The 27652-nt window shown below is 42.2% G+C and overlaps 1 protein-coding gene across 1 annotated transcript in view; it reads left to right on the forward strand.

The window, feature by feature from the left end:
• The window catches only part of LOC122945379 (contactin-associated protein-like 5), a 346160-nt gene that overhangs the window by 234679 nt on the left and 83829 nt on the right, over positions 1 to 27652 (forward strand). The window contains 3 exon segments of the mRNA XM_044304451.1: positions 13007 to 13157; positions 21603 to 21730; positions 21811 to 21981. Coding sequence (XP_044160386.1) covers positions 13007 to 13157; positions 21603 to 21730; positions 21811 to 21981 — 450 coding nt within the window.

The raw sequence follows: 27652 nt of genomic DNA on the forward strand, positions 1-27652 counted from the left end.
AAGTTCTGCAACTTTCTAATAGACTTTGTGGTTAAGTTTAAATTTTCAAGATCTTTGCTTCCTGTCAGTGACAGGGAATATTCTGAAGATTAGGCTACGGCACAGTAAAATCATCGGTTACCACGACCCTTGAGCAACCTCAGTGTTTCCCTCCGGAAGGTAAAATCATACAACAAGCAAAAGACTTTCTACATAATTGCAATTCTTAGAGTCATAGTAGTTTTTCCCCCATAGGGAGACCCTGAGGTTAGGAGTCGACATTATGACAATTAGCTTTACAATCAATCCTACTGATTCCACAGCTGCACGACTGTTACTATGTATCATGTTATGTAAGGGGGTCAGTTGTACATGACCGGGATAGATCCTTATTTGTTACATAGCTTTTTTCTATTGTTATCTTCAGACTTTCAATAGAAAACTGCTAGAATTTAGGAGGAAACCATCAGCAAGTGCTGTAGTAGTTACTGATGGATTCACAAGAAGAAGGACCTATTGAATTTTTAATGCTATTTGCCTCTAGCTGAAGACAACGGTTGTTAGGACCTGTAGAACTGACCCTATAGAGGACTAGAGCAAAGAGCAGAAGATTTCTAGAGGGAACAGCTGTAAATTTCTCATGAAACTCCATAAAGGCTCAGCTTCGCTTTGACATCTGGTTATTTGTAGGTTCCCTTAGTTATCCTGTTGACAGGTCTCTTTAACATCTGATAAGTTGCAGATTCCCATTTTTAATGTCTGGTTGTAAGCAGGCTGCCCCTATTATCTGGTTGTGGGGTCCCTTTAATATCTGGTTGTTTCTGTGTTGTTTCTCCAGTGATTAAGAAAATAAAAATACTTAAATATTACTTTAGTATAAATATATTCCCAAATAGCTTTCATTAGTTATAATGGCTCGTTTTGTCTGGGGAGCAATCATTAGGAGAAATAAAATGGCCGCCGTCCTATTAGTACACACAGAACCTGTCCTAATAACACAGGGCAAGTTACTTTACAACACTGAGCTAAAGAGCTGCCTCATCCTCATCTCTGCTTTGCTTGTCAGGAATTATGATCCTGAATACAGCTGAGAAGATCTTCAGTTGAATCTTTCATTTTCTTAATTCCTGGAGAACCCCTTTAATGTCTAGTTGTTCGCAGGTTCCCTTTAACATCTGGTCTAGGTTTCTATTTTACATCTGCATGTAGACTGCCTTTAACATCTAATGTTGGGTTTCCCTTTAACATCTGTTTATTTGTAAGTTCCCTCTTGAAATCTACAGTAGTTGTAGGTTCCTTTTGTCGTCAGGTTGTAGGTCCCCTGTACTTTGTTGGCTGGCTGCTCTCTTGCGTACTGGCTGCAGGCCAACACCTGTGTATGCTGGTTGCTTGGGACTGCTTGCTGGCTGCGGTGTGTGTGAGATCTGTGGCCTGTGGATTCCCGTGTCTGTATTTCTGTGCCTCCTGTCTATGAAGCCGTGCAGGCTGGCTGCATGCGCTTTGCGTACTGCCTGTGCTTGTTCCCATGTATTCTGGTTCTGCGATGCATGCTGGCTGCGGCCTTGTGTGTGAACAGGGTCTGAATATGGATGCTTTTCTGTTTGTCGCTGTGACACGGGTTGTTTGCGATGGACTCCGTGTATGCTGGTTGCCAGGGGCAACGTCTTGTTATGCAGCCTGTGTGTTCTGTGGTTCTGGCACTCCTGTTCTGATGGGGTTAAATCCCCTGATATGTTCCTCGGTGTGGCTTATCAAGGGCCATCATTACCTAGCTATATCCATCTGTGAGCTGTGGGGCTTGTGGTCAGCCTCTTGTGTCTTGGTGGGTGTAGCACCTTGCTGCTGACCCAGGGGGTTTTACCATCTATGTGGTGTAGCCCAGTAAAGTGTTGTTGTTGCCTTGTCTGATGTTCTGTACCTGTTCTGTGTCTGGTTCCGCTCTGTTCCATGTCTAGCCTAGCAGTGCTCCAACTGCGTCTGTCCTGCAGTGCCTTACTGCTTCTGTTCCTGTGTCTGTCCTGCAGTGCCTTACTGCTTCTGTTCCTGCGTCTGTCCTGCAGTGCCTACTGCTTCTGTTCCTGTGTCTGTCCTGCAGTGCCTACTGCTTCTGTTCCTGCGTCTGTCCTGCAGTGCCTACTGCTTCTGTTCCTGTGTCTGTCCTGCAGTGCCTTACTGCTTCTGTTCCTGTGTCTGTCCTGCCTTCATGAGAGGTCCCCTGGGTTTTCCGGAGGGAGGATCTCTAGTCTGTGTGCAGCTCTGCCTGAGGCCACCATGCTTCCATTCTGCATGGGGTCCAGGCATCTGCTTCTGTGCTTGTTCCTGTTTGTTGTCTGATGCATCTCCAGAGTTCCAGTTCTGTTGTCTGTGATTTCCTGCAGATAGGGGCCAAGTATACCGGGACCTTTCTGGAGGTGCTACCAGTGAGCCCTCGGCCCAGTTCATCCCCACCACCAGGGGCTCTGAAGAACAGGGGTCACTGGGTCCTCGCCCTATGGGTTTTGCCTCTGGTTTGCTGGTGCACTTGGTTCTGTGGTAGTGCTACCACTTTTGCCTAACCTGCTTACTGTCATGTGCTTTTATTACACTTGTAATAATGTTCTCTGTGGGTCCTTGGTCTGTTTTGCCTGTGTCCTGTTTGCATGACGTCCTAGAGGTCTGTCTTGGGCCTCTGACACGTGGCACTTCGGTTGTTGGTTTCCTTTTATTATTATTATTATTATTATTATTATTATTATTAGAGATGAGAGATTTGAAGCTGACTAAGTGGAATTCGTTTAGAATTTCAGGAAAAATTTAATTTGCAATGAATGCGAATTTCCTAGCGCTTAGTGGTAACGAATCAGATTTTTCCTAAAATGGCGGCTACACGTGTGAGGACTGAGGACATGGGGCAAGGAACTCTGGGAAGGCGGGATCACCCAGATTGACATGCCCAATCAGCAGCCAGCCCTGTGATGTCACAGCCCTATAAATACAGCGACCATCTTAGAGTCAGACATTTTCCAGCGTTCAGAGTGCAGAGACAGACGCGAGAATGCGCTAGGGACAGCGATTGGAAAAACCTGATTGTGGGAAAAAAAAGACAGACATCTTAGGGAGAGATGTCAGAAGGCATCTAGGGACAGTGATAGGAAAGCGATTTACAAGTGCAGGGAACGGTTATTTGGGGATCCAAATAGCCATTATACAGCTCTGTCATTCCAGCAATTTGGACTGCAAGTGCTATGTTGAAAAGCCTTTAGTGGATTATATCTTAGTATCTTTAGTATCAGTACTACAAGAAAAATATATATGCATTTCACTTCTGCAGTTATTTCTGGTGAAAGCATATAGGGGCGTATTTCCGTACAAAAATAAAAATATATTTGTCGCTTTTAGGGGTGTTTTAATCTCCGTTTAATTTGTTTAGTTCAGCTACAAGTATGTCAGCCAGAGTGCCAGGCCCTGCACAGAGGAGGGGCAGAGGCCTAAATGTTTCTGGTGCAGGCAGAGGTCGCAGCAGAGTAAGGGGCCGTGGCAGCAGGAGTCGCAGCGAGAGGCCTGAGCTCCCAGTGTCAGCTAGCGGTCGTGTCGTGACCAGCAACCCAGCGGTTCTAGAATGGTTGACTCAACCCTTAGATGGCATGGCCCGGGAGCAGGCCCTGTGCCCTCACCTGTCCTCAACCTGCCTCTGTACTGTAATATATGCTGTGGGCTCAGCTCCACTGTACAACGAGGACGAGCTAATAGAGGGCGGTCAGCAGCTACTGGCCAGACAAGATCTGGCGGAGACATCAGCCGCTTCCGCTTCCTCCACTAGGCAGACAAGTAGTGATAAGGAGAGTGGCGTGGGAGCTGGTGTTGCGAGCGGTCAGGCTCCTGACCCAGAGACGGTTGAGGAGGACATCAGTGACGTACAAATACTACTTGATGATGATGAAGCCGATCACACTTGGGAGCCGGGTGCAGAAGGGGCTTCATAATCATCAGAAGAGGGTGGCAGCTTGCCCATAAGGCAGCGGTGGAGCCAGCAAGTCGCTAGTGTGGCCAGGAGTCAGCAGGGTGGCAGCAGTGGGAGGTCGGGGGCCAAATGCGCCCGGTGTAGACACCTGCTTCGAAGCAACTTACTTGCCCGAGAAGTAGTGGTGCAGGGGGTCGTGGAGGCAGCGGCGGTAGCAGTCAGTCAGAGCGGACTGTTGGGGGGAAATCACCTACTCGGCGGTGTGGCAGATTTTTATTAAGCTGGCAGAGGAGGTTAACATGGCCACATGTAAAATATGTGGGCAGAAGTTGAAGCGTGGCCAGGGTGCCAATGTTCGCACTACGGCCCTGCATCAACATATGCAGCGTCACCATAAAGTGGCCTGGGAGAACTGTGGCTCCAATGTGGTGGTCCAGCCTGCCGCAGCAACCGCTGCATCAGCCACTGGCACGCACCCGGTTTTAGGCAGTCAGGGCTCCACCACCTCAGCCGAAGGGAGCTGTCTGTCCTTCCCATCATCTGCTGGTCCTGATGCTCCTGCTCCTACTCCACGTCAGTCATTCCGTCAGCAATCGATCAACGAAGCGAGACAGCAGTATGCGTGCACTCATCCAATGGCGCAGAAACTGAACGTGCTCCTGTCCAAGTTGCTGGTGCTGCAGTCCCACTCTTTTAAATGGTGGACTCTGCACCTTCCAGAGAACTGATGGCTTGTGCTGAGCCACACTGAGTCCCAAGCTGAGATGCTCCGATGCTAGCCTCAGGGGGGCAGCCTGGGTTCAGCTCTGAACCTGGACAACCCCTTTAATGTCTGATTGTGGTGCGGTATTGCACAAACAAATCTCATACTACAGATTATAAAATCAGCGGAGCAGGTCAGTATCCAAAAGTAAAAAATATGCAGAATTTGTCAAATGTCTTTCACATTGCGGGTACAGTATTACACTGCAGTTTTTCTGCATGAAAATCCATGTGGAAAAGCCGCACATGATCAGCATTGTGTGCAGGGACTATTAGTGTCTAGTTATGGGTTCCCTTTAACGTTCAGTGTTTGCAGGGGTCAGAGCCGCTTTCCTTTGCTCGTCTACTCTGTGCATTAAGATAATGTTTAATAAATTGAAGTTTCTAAACTTTAAGGGAAATGCATTGGGCCGTATTCTGTGACTCAGCAAGTTTTCAGTATATATTATCAGGGCGCCACACAGGGCAGGAATAGCAGCTATTACTCAAGATTACACCAGTGAAGTCTTATCCTGATGCTCGTGTGATGCTTCATAACTCCAGATGACAGGATGAAGGTTATTACTGTTCTCTGACTTTCAAAATTGAATTTTACTGTTGTTTTTCTTGTGCGGAGCCCAAAGCACCCGCTCAGCCTTCCCCCAACATGAACCTCATTGCTACCCTGGGGACACTGTAACCTAAGAGGGAGATGCTTTAAAAGGAAAGGGGCATCAGAAAAATGACCTATTGTGTTTAACATATTTTTTAACAATTTTTGATTATGTTGTATATTTAAACTTAAGCCATACGTTCTTGCAGTTTTTGCTCTCGCCACTAAGCCTAATAATTGGTGCCACTTCTTGGACTGTATAGATGTCACACTTCGGTGTGGGAGGGAAACACCACACCAAGCTTAGGAGAGAAGGGGGAATTAGGGAATCAAGCCTAAGAACTAGAGAAGGAATATGGACACCTCCTAATGAAAACCCTAACCAAAATCCTGACTGACTGCCAGTATTAACAGACCCCAAAAGTAGGTGAGTTCATACGCAGGAATACCTAGAGTCCTATCTAGCCCTATAGGACCCTGGTACTAATGGCAGGGACGAGACTACCTGTTCCTCCAAAAGGAAGGACGAACAAGAGTCTCCGTCAGGCCTAATGCAAACAATAGGGAAATGCAACACACAGAATCCAAACAAAATATCAAAGGGAAAGGAAAGACTTAACTTCAAAGGGGCTATGGAAGCACCAGGAACTCCGCTGAGATCCAACCACAATCTATCCAAAGGTCCAAACAGAAGCTATAAACCGCACAGCCTTCTGGGCGAAGCAACTATAAATAAGGAAGGTTAAATGACCGAATTAGCAACACCTGGAGGCAAGCGGTACGGCCATTACTAGACACAACAGAGACGCCTATTGATCCATCTGTCAGATCAAACCACGTGTTGCCAGTCTCACAGATCTCCTGCCACTCACTGTTGCCGGGATGTCCGTATGTCTTAATATGTCCGTGACAATAGATCATTTAACTGTAGTTATATGCCATTCTTAACCTGCCTGTAATGATGAGATATCACCTCTGTGTATAGATAAGACAGAATCCAACATTCACAATAGGTAACTGTCAGAGCTTATCTACTCCCTGCCTGTACAATGACCTCTGCACAGGTCACAGAGCCAAGAAAGCTCTCCCAGAGAACTCAATAAGGTCCCTTCCTCAACATTGTGTTCATAGAAACATCGAAAACATGCTTCTGAGACTTTGTCACAATGCTGTCCTGTCTGGACAATCCTCTGTGAGCTCTACAACCTAGACTCCAGATAGATACATCTTTATCAGCGCTGATACATTGTAACACAAACTTCTGGGAGATTTCTTCTACTGTTGCATTTAGGTCACAGAGAATTGTCCTGATTGGATACAGTCATAACAAACCCTAAAATAGCAAGTGACAATGCGTGTCCAGTTCACACACCGACAGCAGAGATGTTGAAAGTGGTGAGGAATTGACTCACAACATCTATTAGAAAGCAGCAAAAGCAAGGATATAGCATAAAAACGTATGTGAGGTAAACAGGTTGACACATTTTACCTTCACTGATACATTTTAGCAAATAATCAGGCCAGGAAAGAGATTTGTGCAGCTAATATGTTTAGCTGATACATTGTAACAAACTCTAAACCTAAGAGTTCAGAATTAAAGGGCATCTGTCAGCAGAGGCTACTTTCACACTGGCGTTTTGGTTTCCGTTTGTGAGATCCATTCAGGGCTCAGCGGTCCAAAACGGATAAGTTTTGCCCTAATGCATTTTGAATTGAAAAGGATCCGCTCAGAATTCATCAGTTTGCCTCCATTCCGCTTTGGAGGTGGAGAAATTAGCCAAACGGATCCGTTCTGTCACACAATGGGGACGGATCCGTTTTCTCTGACACATAAGAAAAGGGATCCGTCCCCCATTGGCTTTCAATGGTGTTCAAGACGGATCCGTCATGGCTATAGAAGACATAATACAATCGGAACCGTTTGTGACGAATGCAGACGGTTGTATTATTGTAACATAAGCGTTTTTATAAATCTATGACGAATCCGCAAAAAACGCTAATGTGAAAGTAGCCAGATTTGTCCCTATGACACCGGCTGACCTGTTACATGTGCAGTTGGCAGCTGAAAGCAACTGTGTTGATCCCATGTTTATATGTGCCCGCATTGCCATTTTAATATATGCAAATGAGCCTCTAGGAGCAACGGGGGCGTTGCTGTTACTCCTAGAGGCTTTGATCTCTCTGCTACTGCTGCTCCCTCTGCACTTCGATGGACTTTATGAGAACTCAAGGCCAGGCCATGATCTTGCTTACCCTGCCTGTCAACCAAATTGCAGAGGGTGCGGCAGCTGCAGAGAGAGCAGAGCTTCTAGGTGTAACGGTAACGCCTCCTTTGCTCCTAGAGGTTAATTTGCATATATTAAGACATCATTTTTCTGAGCAATGTGGGCACATATGAACAGGTCATCCAGTGTCATAGGGATAAAAATGTTGACATATGCAAATGACACTTCATCAGACGCAAGCAGTGATCTTGAATATGGCGAAAATTAAAATGGAAATTCCTATTAGACTGCTGCAGAACCAATTCGTTTAAAAGACATTGGAAGAATTTTTACAGCTCCTCCTTTATCTTTTAATTCTGCGCAGTGAGGGCACGCTAGAAGCCGATTTTCTGTTCATCCTGCGTCTCAGGTCCAACCCGAGGAGGAAATATCCGTAATGAGACTTGTGCAGAGATGAGGACAGAACTGAAAGACGCTCACAGCAGTTTAAGCATTAAGTGAACCATATAATGGAAGATACAATGTATTCCTTATTTAATGCCATTGAGCCTTCGGGTTCCTGGTGGCTGATAGCGCATCCATAGCGGTCAACTAACATTTGATATTCCGCAGGCAGAGAGAAGGCGGCCATATTATTGACAGAACGTTTCTAAACCTTGTAGAATTTATATACTAGCAGGTATTAACTTCAGGGTCATCAGTAATATAAGACGGCCTGCTACAAGGTAAAGGGAAGATGGAAAGTTTCGAGCTTTATTATGCTTGTGTTAATTACGAGCTGAATTAAATTGCCTTGATTACGTTCCCTCACAGAGCCAAGAAGGATGCAAAGCTTCGTGGGAATTCTGCATCCACTGGAAGTAAAACAAGATTTGATCATTCTCAGTTAATTAGTTTGGCAAAAAAATAAATAAAAATGAAACATACAAACATGCAATGGAACATTAAAAAACATGAGAGTAATAATATTCCTGTACATAGTAGGCAGTATTATAGTAGTTATATTCCTGTACATAGGAGCAGCATTATAGTAGTTATATTCTTGTACATAGGAGCAGTATTATAGTAGTTGTATTCTTGTACATAGGAGCAGTATTATAGTAGTTATATTCTTGTACATAGGAGCAGTATTATAGTAGTCATATCCTTGTACATAGGAGCAGTATTATAGTAGTTATAGTCTTGTACATAGGAGCAGTATTATAGTAGTTATATTCTTGTACATAGGAGGCAGTATTATAGTAGTTATATTCTTGTACATAGGAGCAGTATTATAGTAGTTATATTCTTGTATATAGGAGCAGTATTATAGTAGTTATATTCTTGTATATAGGAGCAGTATTATAGTAGTTATATTCTTGTATATAGGAGCAGTATTATAGTAGTTATATCCTTGTACATAGGAGCAGTATTATAGTAGTTATATCCTTGTACATAGGAGCAGTATTATAGTAGTTATATTCTTGTACATAGGGGCAGTATTATAGTAGTTATATTCTTGTACATAGGAGGCAGTATTATAGTAGTTCTATTCTTGTATATAGGAGCAGTATTATAGTAGTTATATTCTTGTATATAGGAGCAGTATTATAGTAGTTGTATTCTTGTACATAGGAGGCAGTATTATAGTAGTTATATTCTTGTACATAGGTGGCAGTATTATAGTAGTTATATTCTTGTACATAGGAGCAGTATTATAGTAGTTGTATTCTTGTACATAGGAGGAGTATTATAGTAGTTATATTCTTGTACATAGGAGCAGTATTATAGTAGTTATATTCTTGTACATAGGTGGCAGTATTATAGTACTTATATTCTTGTACATAGGAGCAGTATTATAGTACTTATATTCTTGTACATAGGAGCAGTATTATAATAGTTATATTCTTGTAGATAGGAGCAGTATTATAGTAGTTATAGTCTTGTACATAGGAGCAGTATTATAGTAGTTATATTCTGTTACATAGGAGCAGTATTATAGTAGTTATTTTCTTGTACATAGGAGCAGTATTATAGTAGTTATATTCTTGGACATAGGAGCAGTATTATAGTAGTTATATTCTTGTACATAGGAGCAGTATTATAGTAGTTATATTCTCGTACATAGGGAGCAGTATTATAGTAGTTATATTCTTGTACATAAGAACAGTATTATAGTAGTTATATTCTTGTACATAGGAGCAGTATTATAGTAGTTATATTCTTGTACATAGGAGCAGTATTATAGTAGTTATAGTCTTGTACATAGGATCAGTATTATAGTAGTTATATTCTTGTACATAGGAGCAGTATTATAGTAGTTATATTCTTGGACATAGGAGCAGTATTATAGTAGTTATATTCTTGTACATAGGAGCAGTATTATAGTAGTTATATTCTCGTACATAGGGAGCAGTATTATAGTAGTTATATTCTTGTACATAAGAACAGTATTATAGTAGTTATATTATTGTACATAGGAGCAGTATTATAGTAGTTATATTCTTGTACATAGGAGCAGTATTATAGTAGTTATAGTCTTGTACATAGGATCAGTATTATAGTAGTTATATTCTTGTACATAGGAGGCAGTATTGTAGTATATTCTTGTGCATAGGAGCAGTATTATCATAGTTATATTCTTATACGTAGGAGCAGTATTATAGTAGTTATATTCTTGCAGATTGGAGGCAGTATTATAGCAGTTATATTCTTGTACATAGGAGCAGTATTATAGTAGGTATATTCTTGTACATAGGAGCAGTATTATAGTAGTTATGTTCTTGTACATAGGAGCAGTATTATAGTAGTTATATTCTTGTACATAGGAGCAGTATTATAGTAGTTATATTCCTGTACATAGGAGCAGCATTATAGTAGTAATATTCTTGTACATAGGAGGCAGTATTATAGTAGTTATATTCTTGTACATAGGAGCAGTATTATAGTAGGTATATTCTTGTATATAGGGGCAGCATTATAGTAGTTATAGTCTTGTGCATACAGTATGAGCATTTGCATGCTAGTTATATTCTTGAACATAGAGGACAGTATGATTGTAGTGATATTCCTTTCAATAGGCGACAGCATTACATTCTTTATAGTCTTGTACACATAGGTAGCATAAACCTATTGTCTTGTCAATGTGGGATAGTACTATAATATTTTTTTTCTATGTGGGATGCAGTAACATGACAGTTACATAGTGCATGTGGCAGTTACAGGTACATCAGCTCTGTTTTTAAAGCTGTTAATTATAAGCAGACCTCTGTTGCTCTGAATTTTCACTGTATATTATATCACCTGCCTAGAAATGACAAAGTGTTTCTGATAATGGGGAAATGAAATATTTGGCAGCAATTAATCAAAAGACTAACAATGTGCTGTTGCGTCATCTATAATATGTGAATAATGTTATGCATTACCCCAGTGAATATGTAAATTATCCTCTTCAGTTACACAATGTGTCAAAAAACAATCATCATATTCGTTATCTGTATTGTTTTGGAAATACATCAACCATCGTTAGTGATTACCCTTTGCTTTCCCGCCAGTGCCAGGCTCTGACAATATCTGAGAACTCTTCAGTTTTTCTGTGTGATTGGCTCTTTGTTGACAGGGACTCATAAGTGTTATCTTACTGGCAGAGTGATTTGATAATTGCACAATATCATGATTGCTCCTGCCATATACACTGCGCTAATGCTATGAGATACCGCTACATTGATGCAGAGAAAGAAACCTTAGCCTTGTGTAAGTTAAACTGAATTATTCTCTAATGAAAAAAAGAAAGAAAATGCTCTGTAACTTACCAGTATGCTTTATGTTTCAAATTCTGACCAATGCAAAAATCTCTGCTTGCTGAAAGTGAATTGAGATGATCTAGTTTTTATTCAGATGCTAAAATTCACCTTTAAAGGGCATCTGTCAGCAGTTCTGTCCCTATGACACTGGTTGACCTGTTACATATGCCCTTGGCAGCTGAAAGCATCTGTGTTGGTCCCATGTTCTTATGTGCGCTGAGAAAAATGAAGTTTTAATATATGCAAATGAGCATCAAGGAGCAATGGGGGCGTTGCCATTACACCTAGAGATTATGCTCTCTCTGCAACTGTCGCACCCTCTTCAATTTGATTGACAGAAACAGGCAGTTTAAATGTGATCACATCTTCTTGGTCCTATCAAACTGGAGCAAACACAGCAGATGCAGGGAAAGCAGAGCCTCTAGGTGTAACGGCAACGCCCCCATTGCTCCTAGAAGCTCAATTGCATATGCTAAAAAAAATCTCAGCAACGCGGGCACATATGAACATGGGACCAACACAGATGCCTGTAGCTGCCAAGAGCACATGTAACAGGTCAGCCGGTGCCATAGGGACAAATCTGCTGACAGATGCCCTTTAACCTACCGTAATACTTCTCTCAGCTAAGAGATTGTTTCACTTGTATCCAATCTAGATAATCCTCTGTGAGCCTGGATTCCAGACTGATACACATTATCTGCACTGTTACATTGTAGCAAACTATTAGGACAGGATTTGCGGTTGTCTGTAGAGGATTGTCTGTACTTGATACAAATGTAACACTTTCTTAGCTCTGAAAAGTAAACAAGTTATATTGGCTGCCGGCAAATATCCTGGAAAAGGTGAATATCGTGAAGCACCAGTTATCTGCAGATCTCTCTGGAAGTATTGTTTTCTTTACTGTCGCCTACTCCAAGGTTTTTATGATAAGAACTGGATTTGGTGTTCCGCAGTAGTCGAACAGGCGTTAAGGCCAGGGCTACTCTTGTGCGACCAAGGATCACAGTGTGGCAATGCAGCCATAGAAATGAATGAGATCGCAGCCATGACTTTACCGTGACCCCAGAATTAAAAAAAAACCACAACCCTGCTGGATTATTTTCAATTCTGGGGTCACCACATAATTGCAAGTCACCCTGCGACCCTATTCATTACTATGGCTACACTGTGATCCTGGGTCGTGCGACACATCTCACCCAGGACCACCATGTAGACACCGCCCTAAGGGTTCCTCTATCGTAGGGCCTCTTGCACACTTTTTTTTTTTTCGTTTACGTACCGTTTTTTGCATTCCGTATACGGAACCATTCATTTAAATGGATCTGCAAAAAAAACGTAAGGTACTCCGTATGCATTTCGTTTCATTCCAAGATCGAACATGTCCTATTACTGTTCGCATAACGGACAAGGATAGGACTGTTCTATCAGGGGCCAGCTGTTCTCCATTCTGCAAAAAACGGAATGCACACGGACGTCATTTGTATTTTTTGTGTATCCTTTATTTGCAGACCGCAAAATACTGAAACAGCGATATGGTCGTGTGCCAGAGGCGTAATACAGTGGAAATCCCCCAGCATAGGAGCAGTATACACCAAATGGAAGGGCCACTTTATTTGCAGAGTTGCTTCTTTTAGTGGAGTGTAAAGTCGCTACAAATTGTTCATATTGCTGATGTCTTTTACTACTCATTTCAATGGCTGTGATCAGTGATGTTTCTTGTCTGCAGATGGTGCCCCCTTCACCTGGTGGATTGGAAAAGGCAATGAGAGGCACACGTACTGGGGAGGGTCCTTACCTGGGCAGTGCACCTGCGGCCTGGAGGAAAGCTGCATTGATATGAGGCATTACTGCAACTGCGACGCTGACAGGAGCGACTGGTAAGAACAGAGCCGTGCTTCCCATATCACTGCGCAGAAATGGGAGCTTTTAGATTAGGGGATGTATAGATTTAGCAGAGCTGGGTGTGTCAGCTGGGAAAGTTAACAAAGCTCATGGAGATATTATCTGAACTGATTTACTTTTATACTCCAGTCACTAATAAAGCTGCTTTCATATTTTCTCATGCTGTGTCCGGTATTGCAGCTCTGTTCCATTATAGTGAATGGTGCTGAGCTGCCATACCAAATATTACCCATGGACAGGTGTGCCACTATTTTTGGAAGAAAGCAGCCATTTATTTGGAACCCTCTTTTAGTCTAGTCACTAACAAAGCTGCAATTGTGTTTATCTTGGTTCCTGCAGGTTTTATAATTTACCTGCTTGTCCACTGTGTGTAAACGTCCAGTAATAGACGCCATTTAGATTTTACTTTGCATTGTTGTTTCTGAGTTGCATCATTTCTTGTACTCCAGTCTCCCCAAAAGCTGCAAACGTATCCCAAAAGTCCCATTTCCTACTCAGTCTACTTAGTCTTTTAGAAGTTTTTGCTGATTTGTTTGGTAGGATATTGTTTTTCATCAGGTTCAATATTGAAATCTGTTAGGGGCAATTCTGAGTACTCCCTAGCAGACACAGCAGAATTTTGAAGGCAGCTCTGGATGTGATTGGAGTACAAGACAACAAATGTATCTAAGTGTAACCGACCAATTCATGTTGAACTGTGGAGGGGGTATTTTTTCAATATTGTAATTTGTTATGTGGCAGGTAATAGGTTAATGTCATAATCTCAGCACCCCACTGTTTAAGGCCTCTTTCACACGACCGTATGGTATTTTCAGTGTTTTGTGGTCCGTTTTTCACGGATCCGTTGTTCCGTTTTTTTGTTTCCGTTGTGTTTCCGTCTCCGTTCCGTTTTTCCGTATGGCATATACAGTATACAGTAATTGCATAGAAAAAAATGGGCTGGACATAACATTTTCAATAGATGGTTCCGCAAAAATGGAACGAATACAGAAGACATACGGATGCATTTCCGTATGTGTTCCATTTTTTTGCGGACCCGTTGACTTGAATGGAGCCACGGAACGTGATTTGCGGGCAATAATAGGACATGTTCTATATTTCAATGGAACGGAAATACGGAAACAGAATGCATACGGAGTACATTCCGTTTTTTTTTACGGTACCATTGAAATGAATGGTTCCGTATACGGACTGTATATGTAACGCAAAAAACGTCCCATAAACGGGGAAAAAAACAGTTGTGTGAAAGAGGCCTAAACCTTCTTTGAATCACTTCGAGCTGCGCGGCCTGAAAGAATGAGAACTTAATTAATTGTGAACCGAAGGGTCTGAATTAAAGAGGAAAAATCAATGTCAGACATCAATAATTCTGTGATTAATGGCAGCGATCCCAGGTGTGCGCCCCCCGGAGGTAGAGCACAGTACGGGCCTGTCACTGCAGGGAGGGGGCATTATTTGGCTGGCAGGATCCACCCTTGTATTTTGATGCTCAGTAACTTTCCATCCCCAGATAATGAATAGATGTATCTCTCAGGGATAAGATTTCTCCATAAATACAAATTATTGCTGAGAAATAGCTCCCAGCCATTCTGCGGCATTAAAAGCCCAGATTATAGCGGGAGACGACAACGTTTCACTCTGCATTTAGGGCATTGTGTGTAATGGGGATTTACAGGAGAAACGTCTCAACAAGAACATTTTAGGAAAGTCAAGTTCAGCCCAATGTAATTGTATCATAGGCAGCAGTGAAGCCATAGCAGAGGCTGGGGTCCCACCCGACCCCGGTGCTTATAATATAAGAGACCCCTTTACTGTAAATGGCACACGATGGGGACTTGTACAGACGGACTGGATCACATGAGACTGTGCTGTAAGCGCTATCAATGGTATGTAGGGGGATTTGTGGCCCCCTGTATTTTTTCTGTGTCCTGAATACAGGCTGTTGATGTGCCAGGATGGGAAATCTGACTTTCTCATTTGTGAAGATCCTCTACCAGGGGGGCACCTCGCCTTTCCCCTCCAGCCCCGCTGTTAAAGATATGCTTGGAAAACACGTGGCACTACAAAACATACAGGACAGTACAGCACCCCGCACCTCTCACATCCAGTCTTACTTTCCTAATCTTCTCCATTTGGACCAGACCGCCATGATGACTTCTTTCAGCTGCCTCTTTGGTACGCAGACATCTTGGATTCCTGACTTTTCTGTCATCCTCACCTCCTGGTGCCCCATCAATGTCATCCTGCTGCTACACCTAATACTGTGCCTATTGTGCTCCCCAATACCTACAAACACAATACTGCAAAAATAATACAGTCAGCCCATACTAATACATTTCTCAGTAATAGTGCCGCCTACAGTGCCCCCAATAGTGCCTCCATTGAATAGCAATGCCCTCCATATTTTGCACAATAATAATGTCCCCATTGTTCCCCCTGTTGTAATAGTGCTACCACAGTGCCCCAGTAGAAATAAGCGCCCCAGTATTTATAATGCCCCATGTAGTAGCCCCCCGCAGTGCTCCATGTAGTTATAATGACCCTTTGCAGTGTCAGCATGTATAATATCTTCCTTATAGTGCCTGTCTGTATAATGTATCCTGTATTATAATGCTGTTCCTGAATTGCCCCCTCTGTATTAAATCCCCCCCCCCTCTGTATTAAAATGCCCCCCGTAGTGCTCCAGCCTGTATTATACTGACTACAGTAGTGTCCCCTGTATTACTAAATTACAATGCCTCGGTCAGTGCCCAGCATGTATTATAATGTAATGACCCCTGTAGTGTCACCTGTACTAAGTGCCCCCCATAGTGCTCCAGTCTGTATGATAATGCCCCCTATAGTGCCCACTTATTATAATGCCACCTGTAGTGCTCCAGCCTGTATTATACTGACTACAGTAGTGTCCCCTGTATTACTAATTTACAATGCCTCGGTCAGTGCCCAGCATGTATTATAATGTAATGACCCCTGTAGTGTCACCTGTATAAAGTGCCCCCCATAGTGCTCCAGTCTGTATGATAATGCCCCTATAGTGCTATAGTGCCCACTTATTATAATGCCACCTTTAGTGCTTTAGTGTCTCCTGTATTATATTGCCCACTAGTGCAGTATAATTACATTTATGTAAAAAATAGAGAAATAGGCCGTCTACCTGTGGGCTCCTACCAACCCCTTAGAGGCAGGTTGGCAGCCGCCTGAGGTGAGATTCTCATCTTGCCTCATGGCAGATGCGGCCCTGTTCTCTACAGACATTTTTATTAGATCGGTTCCTGGGAAATCTGTGACAACCAATAGGGGTCATAATTACTTCAGCAGAGATTGTCACCAGACTTCTCCAGACCATTGGGGACCTCATCTGCTTAGCTTTGAAAAAGTATTTGAGAAGATGGACACTGCACAATGCCATTCAGGAGTCTAGAAAAGCTGTCTGGACCCCACTTAAAGCCTTATCATTGTGTAATAAAAAGTTGCACAACTTTCCTATTGGAAGTCAACAAACAAATTAAGACGCAGCCCCTACAAGAGCTGAGGCTGCTGGAACTGAGCAATATGGAATCATTTTTAATCCGCTGCCTAGTTTGTGTCAAGTCAGTGTCCGCAGTGGCTGGAGATGGAAGCATCTAGAGAAACATTCAGAGGAATTGGGGTTTAAGCTCCTGGGCCCCAATAGAAAACCTAGACCAGGGGTCCTACTGCCACCATATGTCATGTATAATACTTCTGTCCATCTTGGTATATGGTATAACAGCACCCCCTAGGTATTTCGCCACTTTAGCTGGATTTGGAAGACAGTGTTACAACTTACAATGTATCAGTGCAAATAAAATCAAGTCAATGGCTAGAAATTCCTTAGTATAATAATTTTCAGAATTAGAGTAAGATTAAAGGGGTTGTCCCATAAAAATATTAAAAAAAATTCAAAATAGCACCTGGTTCTGAATACTTTTGTAATTGCATATAATTAGAAATTAAGCATAGCCACTGAGTAATTCTATAAAATATATCTGTATAGCGCCACCTGCTTTTTGTTTTCTTTCTTATTTCTTTGTCCTGCTCACTGATATGGCCGCACATGCTCAGTTTCATCCTTTAACTGCCTCCTGAGCTGTGATAGGGAGAGAGGTCCAAAAAAGAAACACCCCCTGAGAAAGGACACTCCCCTGAGCTGCCAGCTTGGTATAAATCTAGCAGAGCAATGAACGTGGAGATCTCTGGACCATGTGAGGTGCAGGGCTGGTTCTGGGTTTATTAGATAGAGATTGTCATGTCCTATATGATGTCAGATTTTCATTTTTTACATTAGTCACAGGAGAACCCCTTTAAGATGTTTCCTGCACCGGGTGATTTCCTCATACGTCTTAATAACAAACTGAAGTGATATTTTCCTCTTGCTCAGAAACAAGCTTCATATTTGCTCAGCGGCTTCGGTTGAATTTGCTCCATTTGACCTCTTAATTTAAAATGTCTTTTGGATTTTGTGCCATACTGAGATGTGAAATATGGAGCTTGCCCGCTGACTGGAAGACTTGAGGGCAGCCTGGACGTGCATGGGATTTTATCGCCTCTCTTATAGGGATTGTTATAATACCAGAGCAGAATAGCAGAAATAACATTTTTTTTTCCGGATAAAACCATGAACCTTGGAGAATTGCAAGGGCAGTAGCTGCAGATTGAGTTTCCAAAAGGAAGTTTTCTGAGTTCAGAACAGTGTGAACTTGCTCTTAAAGTTCCTTCGACTAATAGGAGCATTAAGAAGTAGCGGCGGTGGCAGCGGTGATGCCGAGATGTCTGCCGTGCACCCACAGAGCTCCTAAAATCACTGCAAAAAAAATCAGGGGTGATGGATTTTTGCTGCAGTTGTTGAGGGTAGTCTTAGGCCTCTTGCGCACAAACATGTGCACCCCGTGGCCGTGCTGCAGCCCACAAATTGCGGGACGCAATGCACAGACACAAACCGCGGACCCATTCACTTTAATAGGTCTGCGATCCTCCAGTTCCGCAAAAAGATAGGACATGTTCTATCTTTTTGCGGAACAGAAATACGGGACGAAACCCCACGGAAGCACTTCGTAGTGCTTACATAAGGTTCCAGTCTGTGCTTCCGTTCCGCATCTCCGGATTTGCGGACCCATTCAAGTGAACGCCGCCCATGTATTGCGGATCCGCAAATGAGGTCCACAATACGGCCACGGAGCGCACACGTTCGTGTGAAAGAGGCCTTATTAAGGGGACAGTAAACTGCAAATGAGTGATACAAATGAAGTTCTTGCCTCCGCTGATGGTCAGCCTGTAGGACCGTTTTATAGAAATCCTGCAGGAAACACAGGGTTCGGGCTCGTTCACACGACCGTATGTCTTTTTCAGTGTTTTGCGCCCCAATTTTTCACGGATCCATTGTTCCTGTTTTTTGTTTCCATTGTGTTTCTGTTTCTGTTCCGTTTTTCTGTATGGCATATACAGTATACAGTAATTACTGTATACTGGGCATAAAATTTTCAATGAATCGTTCTGCAAAAACGGAACGGATATGGAAGACATACAGATGCATTTCCGTATGTGTTCAATTTTTTTTTTGGCCGACCCATTGACTTGAATGGAGCCATGGAACGTGATTTGCAGGCAATAATGTTCTATCTTTCAACGGGACGGAAATATGGAAATTGCATTCCGTATATGGTCTGTATACGAAACCATTCATTTCAATGGTTCTGAATGTACTCCGTATGCATTCCGTTTCCGTATTTCCGTTTTTCCGTTGAAAGATAGAACATGTCCTATTATTGCCCGCAAATCTCACTCCGTGGCTCCATTTGAGTCAATGGGTCCGCAAAAAAAAAAACCCAACACATATGGAAATGCATCCGTATGTCTTCCGTATCCATTCCGTTTATGCGGAACCATCTATTGAAAATGTTATACCCAGCCCAATTTTTTCTATGTAATTACTGTATACTGTATATGCCATACGGAAAAACGGAACAGAAACGGAATCACAGCAGAAACAAAAAATGGAACAACGGATCTGTGAAAAACGGACCACAAAACACTGAAAAAGCCATACGGTCGTGTGAAAGAGGCCATAAGCCAATAATGTGGAGCAGACCATTGCCTACAGATAACAGGGGAGTTCCAAAAATATTATTTTTTTAAGTTTCTGCGATGAAGTTTAGAGGAAGTGGTAACACAATTCAACAACCTTTATGCATAATTATCTTATAATGTATAAAGGGGAACCTGTGTTTAGTAGAGGTGTTCAGTGCAGCTGAAAACAGCACTACTTTTTGCCCTGCAGAGGGTTTAGTTCATGCCTTTTGTTAGTTTACTTGAGGGTTATGATTTGGAAGAAGAACTAATTTTAAAGAATGCGTTTGCCACAAACACAATTTTTTCAAAAGATATTTTCTAAGATATTTCTTGGAACTGTTCCTTTAAGAAAACTACTCCAGCCATGGACACTGCCTGTTACATAATGTTGAATTGTATCCATGTCCAGTAGAAAGTAACTCCTGGGGTAAAGGGGTCGTCCAGGATTAGAATAACATGGTTGCCTTCTTCCTGTCCATAGGTTGTGTCTGGTATACCATCGCATGGGGCTTCACTGCAATACCACACACAACTTATGGACCGGCATGGTGCGGTTTTTGGAAGAAGGCAGCCATGTTTTCCTAACCTTGAACATCTCCTTTAATTTGAAATTAAAGGGACAGTGCACTTTTTTTATACGGTTATGAGGGTTGGGCTCATAGACTCATCTCCTGCAGTTGTCCTGGTGTCACCCAGCACTGATCTCCATAGCTGTTCATGGAGAATACCCTTTAATACAGTAAATTGGATGCACAGCTCGTCGTATGGGAATATCCACTCACTTTTCTTAAAGAAAAAAGTAAAAGACTCTTTAATTCTGTTTCTTGATCATTTCATTGAATAAACCATGAAGAGCAGAACTAAAGTCCCCGTGTTGTTTTATTCATCGTATCAGCTGCTTTTAACACAAGATCTTTGTGCCCCGCACATGATAAATATGGAAAAATACATCTGGGAACAGACAAAAGACACAAATGAAGAAAATAAGGAGAGACGTGGGGCGGTGGGAGCTTCGGAAGTGCCTCTTCCGGGCCGTCCTTCTTGTCTCCGCTATTTTCTGGCTGTGCTTTTCCTCTGATGTGAATATTTTGTAGCTTCTTAGAAGTAGATTTTTGCTTTAAAGTCTCCTGTAATTCCCCAGTATCATCAGTCACATGTTCGGCTTCTGGATGTCTCATATTTAGGAGATGACCTTATTAGACTGTAAGCTCTTAGGACCATTGTCAATGTTACACGTGTAGCAGAGCCGAATGTGCAACTTAACTCTTCGGAGCTTCATTGTGAATTATTCTTGTAGTTTACTAGCAGTCCTGTCGAAAATATCATGATAAGATCTCACCAAAAACTCAGCCCTGCTCCATCTTCAAAAAATGCTGTGATCTGAATTCTGTCTTTACAAAACCCCGGCCCGGTGATCTAGCCACATGAACTGCCCTCCAATGATCTGATCATATTTAAAGGGAACCGGGAACCGGGATTTTTTTTTACACAATAAAAGCACACAGAGCTATGGGGACTGGGTATTGCGGATGTGCCAGCGGCCATCTAGTAACCATGTCCTCAGCTCTATACACAAAATCCCGGTGACAGGTTTCCTTTAATGTTTCTCCTTTTCTTTACTTATTTTATGGATTTCTCAAGCCCGTTCTGTGAATACATGGCACAAACCAGCCGCAGTGACCGATGCTATTCCTGCTCCTCTTTTCCATCTCCTTCTTGATCTTCTGAATACCTCTTTCTGATGCCTTCCCCTCGTTCTCCTTTTATTTTTTAATTTCCCCCTTATTATTTTACCTCTTCATTTTTTCTCCATTCCTTCTTATCTGTCTTCAACCTCCTTCCTTTTTCCCCTTCCTCATCTCTACTTCTGATTTTTCTCCACCATCTCTTTCCTCTTCTTTCTTTTCTCTTAATCTTCCCCTTCTACTTCACATTGCTTTCCCTCTCCCATTCTCACCTCCCCTTTTACCTTCTTTATTTTACTGATTGTCTTCTTTTTCCATTCATTCCTTCATATACTTCCTCTTTCCAATATCCGTCTTCTTCTTTAACACCCTGCTTTTACTCCTTACCCTCCAATTCTTCTCCTTCCCAATATCTTCTTCTTCATTCTTTTCCCCATCTAAGCATTTACCTCTTCAACTTCCCAAATTGTTTCCTGCTACTTCCCATCCAATTTCTGCTTCCTCTTCCCTTAATCAATTGCCTCTTTTATTTTTCACTTTGTTTCTTCTTTTTCTTCTTCACTTAACCTTCTCCCACTCGACACTCTACCTTGCTCTTTCCTTTGGAAACCAATTTTTATTTTTCCTTCCCATTTTCTTCTCATACAGGACAAGTGATATAGGATTCCTGACCTTTAAAGAACACTTGCCGGTCTCACAGATTGTGATCACTGACACAAACAGATCGGGGTCTGAAGTGGCCTGGAAGGTGGGAGCTCTGCGATGTTATGGTGACAGTGAGTATCTTCCCTCTATTTTCCTGTATATTTCATGCAGTTACAACATTGTGAACATTATGTTATTTCTCATTTCCCAGGAAGCTTCTGGAATTCGGCCTCTTTCACTTCCGGGACCTCTTATCTCTATTTTCCTACCTTCCATTCAGATTTCAGCATTGATATCTCATTTTTCTTCAAGACCACAAGCTCCTCTGGAGTCTTCTTGGAAAACCTTGGGGTCAAAGATTTAATAAGAATCGAGTTAGTCTGTAAGTATCTGAAGGTTGTGTTTGGATGTGCTTAGAAAGTGTATCGAATACATGAGTAAAATGCAAATACCTGGGGAGCAGTGATGTCATAACTTATAAGAGGTGAATGATATCATCATTGACCTGAAAGCTGCTGTGATCACAAGTTTCTAGGATGGACCTTTTGAATTAGGTCATCATATATGCTGAGAGGGCTCCTATGTCAGTGTTTTACTGACCCTTAGACATCTTGGAAACAGGAATTGCCGTAATACAGGCTATGGGGTGTCCTAGAGTCCTTGTCGTAAGTCCTTCTGGCTCCCTTAAAGGGGTTGTCTGAGTTATTTTTTTTTTGTTCTTTGTATGTTTCTAACTAGGCAAATGTAAGGACTTTACAATTCACTTACTTTATCTCCAGTTGCTGGTTTCTCAGATTTCACTGAGGGTCACATGACCTGTGATGTCAGCTTTTCTCCCTGCTCTGATGAGGTTTCCTGCACAAGCCTGAGAGAGCAGATACATGTCTGTACACAGACGTCACTGTGCTGGCCACGCCCCCCTGCACTGCCGTCTGCTGCTGTCTGCTCTCTCCTTGGATTCTTAACCCCTTCAACAGCACAGACTCAGGGCTGAAGGCTTTACTGAGTAGCTGCAGGCCGTGAGGAAACAAATGCTGGGCACAGGAGCTGACAGAGGAGTTCTGCAGAACATTGCGCAAGAACAGGTGGGGGGAAGATCCTGTGTGTATCAGCAGTGTCATTATACAGCTGGAACTTGTAGTCCTACACATACAATGTACTGCTAAGTATCCCAGCAGGCAGACATGTCACTCATGGCAGCACTTGTATTCACTCCCTTAGCAGAGCGGGGGGAGGGGCAGAGATTGTTGTTATTGCAGGTAAACTAAGGGCCAGAAGAGAACCAGGGAAATGAGAAAATAGATATTTTTTGGCCAAAAACTTGCTTAGCTTAGGTTCCTTTCACATCACCGTTTCTCCTTTCCGTTCTCCGGCTCCGTTGAGGAGCAGGAGGATGTAAAGGACAGATTCTGCAGATATCTGAGACCTAACTGATGTAACGGAGCCTAAAGACCCCTTAGACTATAATGGGGTCCGTCCGGTGTCCGCTCATATTCTGAGCGGACACCGAATGGACCCCATTATAGTCTATGGGGTATTTAGGCTCTGTTACGCTCAGTTAGGTCTCAGTTATCTGCAGAATCCGCCCTTTCCATTCTCCTGCTCCTCAACGGAGCCGGAGAACCGAAAGGAGAAACGGTGATGTAAAAGGAGCTTTAGTTATATATTGCTGACCATCAGATTTACAGTGCTAGATATTTTTATTTTCATAACTCGGACAACCCCTTTAATGAGCCTTTTGTTAGGTGAAAAAGTTTTCAGTACGAAAAGTGTAGCTATGGGGGTGAAGAAGCAGTGGTCACACCCAATCCAATGTGGAGCTCAAAAACGTCTGGAAGATGCTGGTATTAGTAATGCCACATGGTAAGTGGAAGTCCTATTACAAATTTTGCAGTAGAGGAGACCCTCTATTTTTGTGCCAGGCTTTGCCATTAAGGACAGAAGATCCTACTAGCTTTTTCTAGACCCTTGGGCCGATTCCCTCCTAATGACAGGGGGTGAAAGCAACAGGTCCCGTCTCTCCAAAAGCCCAATAACAGCCCCATTGTGGTTTGCTTCTGTGGCACATATGTTACTTCTGAAGAACTTTTGCACGGCTTTACCTTGGACCCATAGACCCTGCCATCTTAAAAACTCCCAGATGACTGCACCCCATTATTTTTATCTTTTGGCATCTCACAAGGACCCAGTGATGTGTCCAATTTCTAAAGCTGTTAAACTGGACTGTAATGCAGCCATATTGTAGGCAGTTCTGTAGACGGGCTGGGCATTCTGCTCCTGATCCCCCAGAGCGAGTGATCAGTTGACGCCTTTAATATTGATTGTTTTATTTTGCATTTTATCTGGTAGATATGCAGCTCATTACCATAATAGCTCTAGCATAGGCTGCAATAAAATGGGGCCCCGAGGCCCTAAATCTCATTAAACAAATGATACATTTTGTGAAAGCTAATCGCCTCCTAATGAGGTTTGATATAATGGTAATTGCACATCAAAGTCCAATTCAGTCGCTTTTTTCATTTTTGTGGACATAAAATTTTAAATAAAATAAACAGTCGTAAACGAGACCTTTAATTGCACAACTTTCTACAGAGCCAAACTTGCAAGCAAAAAATAAATAAAAAAAGTTGGAGAACTCGTAAATGCATCTTCTCATCATTATCCCAGCCCTGCGTTGTGTGGAACATGCAGATGCTTTCATCGCCTCAGGGCTTTTACCAGACAGTTCCTTCTACAGATACTGCCCAGGAGGAAACCAGTCATGGAGCAGATGTAAAGAGTCAAACCGAATGCAGTCCGAGCACGAGGATCCTTCCTCAATGACTGGAGCCGCCCCATCAGATTAGGAGAAGATTCCTATTGTATTTCTGAAGTGTAACACTAACAACATAGCTACAGCAGGACAGAAAGCTGAATATATGTATCCAACAGATCACGTCTCTTGTATCTTTTAACCCTTTCCTGACTGGATGATTTCTGCATTTTTATTTTTTTACTCTCTTCCTTTTCAGAGCCATAAACTTTTTATTTTTCCATTCACATAGTACTTGATTAAGGTTTTTTGCAGGGCAAGTTGTACTTTCTAATGACACAATTTAATATTGCATATGATGTAGTAGGAAGCTGGAAAAAAAAAAAATCCAAATGGGATGGAATTGAAAAAAATATATAAAACTGTCACAGTTTTATGGGTTTTGTTTTTACGGCATTCCCTATGTGGTAAAACTGACCTGCTAAATTCATTCTGTAGGTCAGTACAATTGCAGCAATACCACATATATATATATTTTTTTTTTAGTTTTGACCTCCATAACCTTTTTATATTTATGTCTATGGAGCTTTATGAGAGCTTATTTTTGGGCTGTGGTAGCTTTAGATCCTTCAGAGGGGAGAGAGGCTACCACAAGGAATGAATGGCTCCTACAATCTTCACGCAGGAGAGCCATTCGAGCCCCAAGAGCACAGCTTCCAAAGAGAAAGCCACCTCAGATGCAGAGGTCACAAGTTACCACAACATCTGAGCGGTTAAATGTCTGTGATTGGTGTTTTTGCTGATCGCATGCATTAGCTCTGGGCGTCTGCTACATAAAACAGCAGAAACATGGCAGATATGGCACCCGCCCCATCTTTAAAGACCTGACGTACAGTGGCAGTCAGGGAGAGGTTTGCCAAAAATAATTTTCTGAAATTTGTTTAAATTGATTCTACCTGAATCAAAAGTGTCGTAAATGCCCCCCCCCCCCCCTTTCCTCTATTCAAAAATTCTTCCCAGATGAATGTGAAGAAACTACAGAAACTTCAGGTAGAATTTAGCTTCTAACAAATCCATTCATTTATCTTTAAATATAACCATTCCACTTCATAAAGATTTACTTTATTCTGTATTTTGTAGTGAACTAGGTTTTTCACATATCTTACTTTTTTTTCCTTGTTAATAGCACAATGTGCCACAAAAATACATATTTGCATTGTGCCGCCCCCTCCTTCTGTTAAGTTAATTTTTATATAAGGAATATATAATTCTGGATCCTCATGGGCGGGGCTATAGCTCTTGTTTGTGCTAGTGGTGGTCCTCTATGTTTCATTTTTTTGTCCATATTTTTGTATTTGTTAATTTACTTTTTATATTCCTTGGGCGGTAAGATACTTTTAATATATTTCTTATTGCAATTTATTTCCTGTAATCGGGGCTGACAGCATCCAGACAAAGACTGCAGAGATGATCACTGAGAATGCAGCAATAAGAGATGTTGGTGCTCCCCATCTGTATATATGGCGCTCATTGAGCATTTTATGTAAAGTGATCAGTAGGGGAGGAATAGTATAAAAAAAATCTGCCTTTTTAATGGGGAGTCCACCTGTCACAGTCAGCTTAGTCCAGATTGTTTAGTCCAAAAAAGATTATCTAGACAGGATACAATTGTAGCATATCTTCTGCCTTGAGAAATTCTACCTCTGCAAAGACCTAAGGATATAATGTTGATGGTTCTATCATATGAAAGCAAGCAGCTACCTTGAGTATATTGCAAAAGTTGCTATCGTGTAGGGTGAGGTTGTCCTACAGGATGGAGATGCGAACTGTTCAGCCAAGGAGAAGGAATCAGAGAGGGCCCTATTTGCATTTGGCTTTTCCTTGGGCACGCCCCTGCTCTTTTCTAACCCCACCTCTGCCCAAAAAGAGCGGGGGCTGGGTAGTGTCACCCAAGCAATGAGGTCATTACTGATTTTAAGATGTGATTTGCAGATTTTTCCCTGTCTTCATGTTGTGCACTGTCCTGGCAGAGGCGGATGAATGCAGATGAGTGCGGCTCTACAGGGCGTCCCGCGGCTCAGCACTGACAGAGGTGGATTATATGTATTATCAGAGCTTCTAATTATCTGCTCCGTCTGAGTCTGTGGATAAGAAGTCACCGTGAGAACTGATATCAGACGCTCAAGAAAAAGAAATGGATTCTAATTGTGAATCTGCAGAAGAAGAAGGAAGACATTTTGTGGAATATGAACATTTACAGGACGGTGTATCATGTCTCTGCCCCAGAACTGTGGCATCAAAAAGTCTAAACTTTTTTGTGCAAGCCCTGTTTAGCACAGATTTTTGGGCTTGTACCTGTTAATAATTTTGGAGGTTCTCCTGCCCCTGCACTGGAAATCAATACTGGCATTACAGAGTGAAGCTTGTGCTCTCATATGAGTAACAATATGTTATCAAAATGTCGTCAAACTGTCAAATCTATGCAACTCAGAATAGTTGCATATTGTACTCTAGAGCTGCATTCACAATTCTGCTGGATGTCATTTGAAACAGTCACACTCTGAGCAACTTAGTTCTTATAACATAGGGAGGGGTTGTTTTTTTGTACTTGATGACTGTACAATGTCCGCTGAAAAAATTTGACAGTTTGCACAATGGAGACACTGAACAGGCAGGGAATGCTGGGAGATTTCAGCTATGACTTCAGCTGCATGTGATGTGTTCTCTGTACGTCGAGATTTAATAATTCATTTGTTTCTTGCTTAATTGACGACATCATACATTTTCAAGGGCAAATCAGTTGCAGCGCAGAGACATCAGCGCAAATCGGAAGAAGCACAAACTGTAAAAACACAAAGAGAAATAATTTTTCGGCATTTGAATAATAACCTTTCAGAAGTCACAGCGGCATAATAACATAATGAGCGCAATTTAACAAATAATGGCGGCTGCGGCAGATTTATCTGCTGATTCGTTCTGCGTAGGAGGAAGGAGAAGGCTTCACAGCTAAATGTTCGGATTTCTTACGTTTCACAGACATTTAATACATTGTGAGAAATAAATGGAGAACCCCAAAAAGTGACGTCGCAAACCTCCATATTTCAAAGAGCCGATCATAATAACATCCAATCACTGAGACCGTATATTTGGAAAATCCCATCTCTATGCAATAGATTTAGATCAGGCATCCTCAAACTGCGGCCCTCCAGCTGTTGCAAAACTACAACTCCCAGTATGCCCGAACAGCCTACAGGTATCAGCCTACAGCAGGGCATGGTGGGAGTTGTAGTTTTACAACAGC

Source organism: Bufo gargarizans, chromosome 8 (assembly GCF_014858855.1).
Source record: "Bufo gargarizans isolate SCDJY-AF-19 chromosome 8, ASM1485885v1, whole genome shotgun sequence".
NCBI classification, from domain to species: domain Eukaryota; kingdom Metazoa; phylum Chordata; class Amphibia; order Anura; family Bufonidae; genus Bufo; species Bufo gargarizans.